At 70.8% G+C, this 8,376-nt stretch overlaps 1 protein-coding gene across 1 annotated transcript in view; it reads right to left on the bottom strand.

Moving 5' to 3' along the window:
- INPPL1 (inositol polyphosphate phosphatase like 1) overlaps positions 1 to 8,360 on the bottom strand; it is a gene marked incomplete at its 5' end in the record, with an annotated part of 11,959 nt that extends 3,599 nt beyond the window's left edge. The window contains 25 exons of the mRNA XM_026079272.1: positions 3 to 68; positions 957 to 1,115; positions 1,388 to 1,472; positions 1,577 to 1,732; positions 1,783 to 1,885; positions 2,001 to 2,089; positions 2,178 to 2,291; positions 2,374 to 2,463; positions 2,568 to 2,649; positions 2,749 to 2,837; positions 2,951 to 3,050; positions 3,156 to 3,294; positions 3,425 to 3,521; positions 3,620 to 3,737; positions 4,133 to 4,329; positions 4,426 to 4,528; positions 4,709 to 4,815; positions 5,113 to 5,263; positions 5,585 to 5,683; positions 5,761 to 5,850; positions 6,012 to 6,102; positions 6,220 to 6,357; positions 6,495 to 6,615; positions 6,711 to 6,861; positions 8,297 to 8,360. Coding sequence (XP_025935057.1) covers positions 3 to 68; positions 957 to 1,115; positions 1,388 to 1,472; positions 1,577 to 1,732; positions 1,783 to 1,885; positions 2,001 to 2,089; positions 2,178 to 2,291; positions 2,374 to 2,463; positions 2,568 to 2,649; positions 2,749 to 2,837; positions 2,951 to 3,050; positions 3,156 to 3,294; positions 3,425 to 3,521; positions 3,620 to 3,737; positions 4,133 to 4,329; positions 4,426 to 4,528; positions 4,709 to 4,815; positions 5,113 to 5,263; positions 5,585 to 5,683; positions 5,761 to 5,850; positions 6,012 to 6,102; positions 6,220 to 6,357; positions 6,495 to 6,615; positions 6,711 to 6,861; positions 8,297 to 8,360 — 2,799 coding nt within the window. The remainder of the gene's footprint in view (positions 1 to 2; positions 69 to 956; positions 1,116 to 1,387; positions 1,473 to 1,576; positions 1,733 to 1,782; positions 1,886 to 2,000; positions 2,090 to 2,177; positions 2,292 to 2,373; positions 2,464 to 2,567; positions 2,650 to 2,748; positions 2,838 to 2,950; positions 3,051 to 3,155; positions 3,295 to 3,424; positions 3,522 to 3,619; positions 3,738 to 4,132; positions 4,330 to 4,425; positions 4,529 to 4,708; positions 4,816 to 5,112; positions 5,264 to 5,584; positions 5,684 to 5,760; positions 5,851 to 6,011; positions 6,103 to 6,219; positions 6,358 to 6,494; positions 6,616 to 6,710; positions 6,862 to 8,296) is intronic.
- Positions 8,361 to 8,376: the final 16 nt, after the last annotated feature.

Raw genomic sequence — 8,376 nt, 5'->3', positions numbered from 1 at the left:
ACGCCGGGTTGTTGAAGCTGTTCTTCGGGGGGCCCCCGGCCGGCTCCGGCGCCGCCTCCGCCTTGCTCCTGCGGGCAGAGCGCGCCGGCGTGGAGGGCACGGAGCGGGAGTGAGGCCGTGGGGCCGGCTGGGAGGCATGTGCGCGTGCACGCCGTCCTGCCCCATTGCACACCGTCCTGCCCCATTGCACGCCATCCTGCCCCATTGCATGCCATCCTGCCCCATTGCACACTGTCCTGCCCCGTGCACACCCTCCTGCCCCACTGCATGCCGTCCTGACCCATTGCACGCCGTCCTGACCCATTGCACACTGTCCTGCCCCACTGCACGCCGTGCTGCCCCACTGCATGCCGTCCTGCCCCATTGCACCCCCTCCTGCCCCACTGCACGCCGTCCTGCCCCACTGCACGCTGTCCTGCCCCACTGCACGCCGTCCTGACCCATGCACTCCCTCCTGCCCCACTGCACACCCCTGTGCCCCACGCACACTGTCCTGCCCCACTGCACACTGTCCTGCCCCACACACACTGTCCTGCCCTATACACACCCTCCTGCCCCATGCATGCTGTCCTGCCCCGTGCAAGCCCTCCTGCCCCATTGCACATCCCTGCGCCCCACACACACTGTCCTGCCCCATTGCACACTGTCCTGCCTCATCGCATGCCCTCCTGCCCCATGGCATGCTGCCCTTCCCCGTGCATGCTGTTGTCCCTACGCACGCCGTCCTGCCCCACGCACCCCGTCCTGCCCCATGCATGTTGTCCTGCCCCACTGCACGCTCTCCTGCCCTGTCCCGCAAAGCGCCCCCCTGCCCCCCAGGGAGCCCCTCTCCTCCGCCCGGGCGCAGGTCCTGCCCACCCCTCCGCCCCGCCGCTCCAGCTGCCGGGGCCACGCGGCACCCGGCACATGGGCACCCAGCCGGGCGTCACCGCTGTCCCCGAGCCGCCCGCGCTCACCGGCTCTGGGCGCCCTCGTCCTTGGAGGCGCCGCGGTGCAGGGCGGCGGCGGTGGGGCGGGCGGCCGGCGCGGCAGCAACGCCTTTGTCGGGCTCGTCCAAGAGCTTCCCAAGGGAGCAGGCGGCCGGCTCTCCCGGCACGTGCTTCCTCCCCACGGACCTAGGCAGGACAGCCGTCGGGAGGCCGGCTCCACCCTCGCCGGGAACCCCGGGCGACGCGACGGGAGCTCCGGGCAGATGGATTCGGACCCCCCCCGGGCTCCCTCTCCCTGCTCCGCATGAGCCGGACCCATCCCAGCCGGCACATAAGCCACGGGGGGGAGAGATGCTGCCGGCTCGGAAGCGGCCGGGCTCCGCGGCACCGGGTGACGCTGGAGCCCTCCCGGAGCCCGCCGCCGTCCCGCCGCGCGCTGCCCGCGTCCCCCTCCTTACTTGACGTAGTCCGGGTTGGCTCGCGAGCCCGGCGGCAGCTTCCCCTTGCCGGCTCCCGTCTCGTCCTTGTCGACGCTGATCCACTCTGCGAGCGGGACGCGGGGGCTCAGCGCGGTGCCGACGCCAACACCGTGCACCCCGCGCCGGCCGTGCCCGCCGGGGGGGGGGGGCGGGGGGGGGACGACTCACCGTAGAGGCGCTCGCGGGTGCCCAGGCGCTCGGCGGGCACGCGGACCTTCATGGAGCCGCGGATGTTGCCCGTCTCCTCGCCGCGGTGCGACAGGTAGGTGAGGAACTGCTGGGCCGTGCTGCCGATCATGGACTTCAGGGCRATGACGCACTCGCCTGCGGGCGGCGGGCAAGGCGTTGGGGGCCGGGGGGGGGGACCGCCACACCGAAAACGGGCGGCGGGGACGGCTCGTAGCCGTCGAGGGACTTGACGGTGAGCAGGAGGTGCTGGTCCTGCAGGTACTCGATCTCGGAGAGGATCGGCTTCAGCTGTGGGCGAGCGGAGCAGGCGCTGGCGCGGGGCGCGGAATGGGGATGGGGATGCGGAGCCTTCCCCCCCCCCCAAGCCGGCACCCGAAACGCAGGCGCCCGCCCCGGTCCTCACCGTGGGCAGCTGCCGGGACGACCACTGCACCTTCAAGAAGTTGATGTTGTCGCTGCTCTGGGTGTCGTTCTCGAAGCTCTTCTTGAACTCTGCGAGGGTGACGGCACGGCACGGTACGGCACGGCGTGTCAGGCCCCCCGGGGAGCCGGCGTCACCCCCCAGCCGCCCGGCGCTCACCTTCCAGGCAGGTGGAGTAAAACTCGATGAAGAACTTGGTGCGGCTGGCCGTCTTCACGATGGCTTCGATGCTCTCGAACTCGATGTAGGCCTGCTCGGAGGACTTGGAGAGCCCTGCGGGCGGAGATGGGGGGGGAAGGCGTCAGGGGCGGCGCGGTGACGGGGCAGCGGCGCCCGCCGCCCCTCGCCCACGCACCTTTCTTGGAGACGAACTGGGACGTCACCCCGACCTCGAAGGAGCCGAAGACCGGGGAGTGGTCGCTGCTCGTGATGTCGTCCGTGCACCCTGCCGAAAACGAGGAGACCTCAATGCTCGGGGCGGGGGGCATCCATCCCATCCCATCCCATCCCATCCCCAGCGGGCACAAACCCGCCGGCGCCCTCGCTCACCGTAGGAGTTGCAGTTGACGTGCGTCTCCGGGTAGGACTTCCAGAGGATGCGGTCGCACCACGACGGCACGTTGGTGCGGACCTGGGAGAGGCGCGAGACGCCGGTGCTGAGCGGCACCCGCGGGGTGCCCGGTCCCCCCCACACACCCCACCGTGCCACCGCATCGCCCCCGGCACCTACCCCCGTGGGCTTCTGCTTGTGCCAGACGTAGGTGTCCCGGGACCCCCGCTCGTAGCGGTACGTGGGCGGGAAGGTGATTTCCTCTTCGCCTGCGGACACGGCCGGGGTGGGGGTGGGTGGGGGGGGTCAGGCTAGGCCCCCCACTCCCCCCCGGGGGCCCCCGCCGCGGTCGCCCACCCCGCGCGGAGCCCGCCGCCCTCACCGAATCGCAGGAAGACCTTGTGCTTCTCCTTCTCCAGGTTGAGCTGATCCACCTTGAGCAGCGGCTCGAACTCCTTGCGGCTGATGTAGTTGAGGATCTCCTGCGGGGCAGAGACGCTGGCACGGTGGGGAAGGACACGCGGGCGGCGCGGCGGGGACGGCAGACAAACCCCTGCCCCACCTCCCTGCCCGTCTGCCCCCGGCACCTGGATGTCCATGTCGAGGCGGTAGTTGAGGTCCCCGAACCAGAAGAGGTGGGTGAAGCGGAGGGAGATGTCGAAGGAGCTCAGCTGCTTGTCCCCCAGCGAGAGCAGGCGCAGGATGTCCAGGTAGTTCTGGTTCCTCCTGCCGAGGAGGGTCAGCGCCGCGGTGGACATGGCCGAGAGACGGAGCCGTGAGACCCGGCGCGGCCRCCCACCCTCCGCACCAGCCCCGCACCCCGCCAGGGACAGGCTGAGCCCCGTCCCGCGCTCACCTGGCCGTCTTCTCGTTGCCCGAGGTGAGGTGGCAGTTGACGAAGCCGAAGGAGGTGCCGTTGAACATGAAGGAGACGCCCACGGCCCCCTTGTTGCCTGCGAGGCAGGAGGAGGAAGGGGCAGGCTCGGGCCGYGGCGGGTTGCGACCCCCCCCCAGCCCCGCCGGGGCCGCCCGCGGGGTCCGGGCCACCTACCCAGGGTGTTGGCGATGCCCGTCTTCACGCTGGAGGTGCTCACGTGGCTGATGCGGTTCTCGTGCTCCGGCTTCACCAGCACCACGATCTTGATGTTCCACAGGGACTGCATGGCGACCTGGGGGGGGGGGCAGCGGGCCTGAGACCCCCCCATCCTGCACGGCCGTGCCGTGGGAGCCCACCCCTCCCCGTGCCACGCAAACGCCTGCAACGGGCAGAAATGCAAACACGTCCCCGCAGCACCCGCGAGCTGGGCACCCATCAGGGAAGGAGCCCCTTCCTTCTCCCAAGCTTCTTCCACCCAAAGGCACTTCCAACCTCCTGCTGTGCCGGGGCAGGAGATGAGCTGAGACAGGGGTTATTCCCTGGGTTCAATCCCCTGCCATGGACACCGGTGGCAGCTGAATGCCCCAGCACCAGAGAGGTCCACCCCATAGACTCTGAGAGACACCAAGCTCTGCCATGTGACAGGTAGCTCCAGCTGGGAGCCCCCGGTGGCCCCCAGACTCCTACCGGGCGGTACTCGATCTCCGTGAAGTCCTTCAGCACGGCCCGGAGGAAATCCACCCACTCCTTGTCCCCCATGGAGTTCTCCTGGGTGCCGAAGACGTAGATGTCGTGGGGGATGGTGACCGTCATCTCGTCCAACGTCTTGCCCAGGCCCTTCGAGGTGAACCAYGACGTGATGCTCTTGGGCGGAGGCACGCTGCCTGCCGGGGTGGGCACGGCCCGGAGAGACACGGTCAGCACGGGGGTAGGCTCGGTGCCCCCCGCCCCGGGCGCCGCGGGTCGGTCCCCGCGCTCACCCATGTTCCAAGTGCCGATGAAGATGGAGATCATGTCGGGCTCGTCCTGGTTCGAGTGCTTGTTCTTCATCAGCTGCAGGAGCTGGCAGAAGGCCTCCCGCTTCTGCGGAGGGGCAGGCGGGTGAGCGCGGCGGCCGCGGGGCCGCGGGGCCGTCGCGGCCTCCCGCCGGCAGGGACGGGGTCCCACCGCGACCCGGCGCGGTCGCGCGTCCCGCCGAGGGACTCCGCGGCGCGGCTGCCCTCCTTCCCCCCCGCCGCGCGAGCCCGGCGGAGCGCGACTCACCCGGGCGCTGACAAAGATGAAGTCTTTCCGCTGGGTTTTATCCTTTTCCTTCTCGAAGACGATGCCCAGCTTGTTCTGCACCCGCTGCGACTTGATCAGCTGCCGGACTAGGGGCAAGCAGGGAAAATCGGAGAGGCGCTGAGCTCCGGCAGACTCCCAACCCTTCCCCCTCCGTCCYGGGCCAGGCAGGACTTACAGGGATGGAGAGACACCAGAAACGGAGCTTTTTCCCCCCAGGGTCACGGCGCTGGGGGCAGAGAGTAGGAGATAACCGGCTGCCGAGCCGGATCTCCGCTTATCCCGCCCTGCYGATCAGCCCGGGGCGCCGAGGACCCGCCGCCCCCGCACGTCGCAGCGATGCCCCGGGCACAGCGCCAGGAGCCCCCGTCCGCTCCCCCACTCACTCTTGTCGTGGGTGAAGGTGTTCCAGTCCTCCTGCGAGTCCTTCTGCTTCTTCAGCACCACCAGCTTGCCGCCCTCCACGTCCACGCTCAGCGTGTACTTCTGCGACTTGCCGATCTTGGTCAGGTCCCCCAGCGTGACGTCCAGCTTCACCTGCRGCGGCAGCGGGGGCGCTGGGCGCTGCGGGTCTGCACCATCCYGCCTCCACCCTCTCCCTCGCGCCAGCTCCTCCGGGGAGCTTTGCTCCAGCGCCCATCTGGGTTTGCACGGGATGCGTTCGGCTAACGCCGGTTAAGGACCCAAAAAACCCCAGGTGGCCCATCAGCAGGGACCSTGGCTGGCCGTGCCATGGACTGGGAACGTCCCCGGGGCCGGAGACTCCAGCGACAACAGAGCAGCGCGCCGAATCCTGCGCGGGACAGCTCCGGAGCCCAAAGCCAACGCCGTCGGCGGGAGCGCGGGGACCGGCCTCACCTCGAAGGTCTGGACGGGGATGCTCTTCGCCTTGCGGGACAGGGGCTGGGCCGGGGCGGCCTGCGCCGTGGAGCTCATTTCCTGGAGGGCTTTCAAGGCCTGGCAGGGAGAAAYGTCGGCAGCGTGAGCCCGAGGCCGAGCCGGAGCCCGTGCCGGGGAAAGGGCCCGCGCCTCACCTTCTTCTCGATGCTGGAGAGGAAATCCTTCAGCACGGACAGCTTCAGCACCAGGCTCTCCAGCTCCTGCTCCCCGGTCTGCGCCGCCGTCTGCAACCCCCGGCGCGTCAGAGGGACGGCGGAGGGATGGAGGGGACCGTCGGGGCAGGCTGCACCCGGAGATGCTCCACGCGSGGCGGGCGAAGGAGCCGGGATGCCGACCCCTTCCCGAACGGCGGCCCCGCGCCTCCGCGTGCCCTCGCCCGCCTCACCTGCTGGAGGATCTTGGACACCATGGGGGAGCTCTGCTGGTCGAACACCTTGGAGAGGATCTCCAGCCCCGACAGCACCTTGTCCACCTCGCTGCAAGGGGCCGGAGGGGCGGCGGGCGTCAGCGGGCGGTGCGCTGCCGGGGTCTCTCCGTCCCCGCCGCTCCGTGCCGCTCCGTGCCGCTCCGTGCCGCGCCGCCCCGGCGCCTACCTGTGCAGCCGTTTGCAGGAGGTGACGAGAGTCTTGTTGAGATGGGGCAGGCTGCTGGCCCCGGCTTTGACCGCTTCCAGGTCCAGGGTGTAGCTGCCCTTCAGGTACTCGTGGGAAATGGTGCTAAGGCCGTTGGTGCTGCAGAAGGGAAGCCGGGAGGGTTAGGAGCAMGCGGAGACGCTCCGCGGGGAAAGCACGTGCGCGCGTGCGGCACAAGGGGACCCGGGCACGGGGAGCTCGCCCAGGGCACCGCCGCCGCCGCGGCAGCTGCTCACCTCTCGGCCGCGCCATCCGGCACCGCCGGCCCCAGGCTGGTGGGACTGAGCCCTCCGGAGCTGCCCGAGAAGCTGGTGGAGCCGGAGCGGGGCGGGAGCGGAGGCTTCTCGTCCTCTCCATCTGTGAGGGGGAGGGGGGGGGGAGCCGCTCAGAGCGCCGCGGGAATCGCTCGCGGTGCCGGGGAAGGGGGATGGGGGCCGGGTGCCCCGCCGTACCCGAATAGTCCCTGTCCTCCACGTTCTCCTTCTCCTTCTCCCTCTCGACGGGGAAGAGCAAGGTGCAGACCAGCCCCTGGTTGGGCTGCAGGTACAGGGCGATGAGCTCGCTCAGGGTCTTGAAGCGCCTCACCTGCACGCCCTGCGAGGTCTGCGGGCGAGGGGATAAATTCGGGGGGGGGCGTAGGGATGCCGGAGAGGGGGGCACGGACCCTCCAGCCCCACGAGACCTCCCTGCATCGGACTAGCTTCAGCTCCCAGCGCCGAGGGGCCCGTGGCATCCCCGCGCCGGCCGGCGGGGACACGCGGGCACCCTGCCCCGGGAACGCGCCCAAAGCGCCGGCCGCGGGTCCGGCTCTCCGCGCGGAGCTGGCGCGCTGGCTCGGCTCCTGGCCGGGGCCGCCTGGCACGGCACGGCAAGGCAAGGAGAGCGCGCAGACAGCTTCCTTTCCGCAGCCATCCCGCTCCCTCCTCCCTGCCGGGGGCGGCTTTTTCCTGTCTGCCGGCGCGGCACAAAGGGGTTTCTGTTGCTCTAAAAATACGCGGCGGCGTGGGCCGGCCGCGGCCCGCCAAGATCAGCACTCGCGAGGCGCCCGGCCGCGGCACGGGGCACCGGGGCRAAGGCTCGCGGCGCTCCGCCGGCCGCCGAGCCGAAAGGGAGCCGGAGCGGGGAGCCCGCGGCCGCGGCGCCCAGCTGCAAACAGCTGCAAACAGCTGGAGCACGCCTGGATCCCTGGCCCCTGGGATCCTCCCAGCCCGGCCGTGCCAGCCCCGGCCCCCGCGGGCAGGCGCTCCCATGCCAAAATAGCCCTTTAGGCTTTTTTCCGCTTTCGCCGAGGCCGCGGCGCCGGCGCCGTACCCAACCCCACATTATCGGCCCGGAACAGGCGGCTGCTCCGGGCGGGCTGGCAGTCGGCCCCGCCGGGCCGTCGCCGCTGCACGGTCCGCCCGGAGAAAGGCCGGCGAGCCTGGCGCCCGCAGAGCCGCCTCGGGGCGCCCTGAGCTCCTCCCGCGCGTAGATAAGAGGCGCCGCGTCCCCAAACCGCGTGCCTGTCCCCGGGCGGAGGTGTGCGCGTCCCCGTGCACATCCCCAGGGGGAGGTGCATACGTCCCCATGCCCGTCCCCGGGCAGAGGTGTGCATATCCCCATGCATGTCCCCAGGCGGAGGTGCGCACGTCCCCATGCATGTCCCCGGGCGGAGGTGTGCACATCTCCGTGCACGTCCCCAGGTGGAGGTGTGCGCGTCCTTGTGCACGTCCCCGGGCAGAGGTGCGCACGTCCCCGTGCACGTCCCCGGGTGGAGGTGTGCGCGTCCCCGTGCACGTCCCCGCCGGAGGTGTGCACATCTCCGTGCACGTCCCCGGGCGGAGGTGTGCACATCTCCATGCACGTCCCCGGGGCGGAGGTGTGCGTGTCCCCGTGCACGTCCCCGGGTGGAGGTGTGCGCGTCCCCGTGCACGTCCCCGCCGGAGGTGTGCACATCTCCATGCACGTCCCCGGGGCGGAGGTGTGCGTGTCCCCGTGCACGTCCCCGCCGGAGGTGCACGCGTCCCTGTGCGTGTCCCCAGGTGCCGGCGCTGCCCACCTGCACGGCCAGGAACTCCTCCTCGTCCGGCAGGATGCGGTAGGTGTGCACGTGCTTCTGAAACCTGCGGAGGCAGAGGC

This window comes from Apteryx rowi, unplaced genomic scaffold, assembly GCF_003343035.1.
Source record: "Apteryx rowi isolate R43461 unplaced genomic scaffold, aptRow1 scaffold_498, whole genome shotgun sequence".
NCBI classification, from domain to species: Eukaryota; Metazoa; Chordata; class Aves; order Apterygiformes; family Apterygidae; genus Apteryx; species Apteryx rowi.
This window is presented reverse-complemented; position numbering and strand designations above follow the sequence as displayed.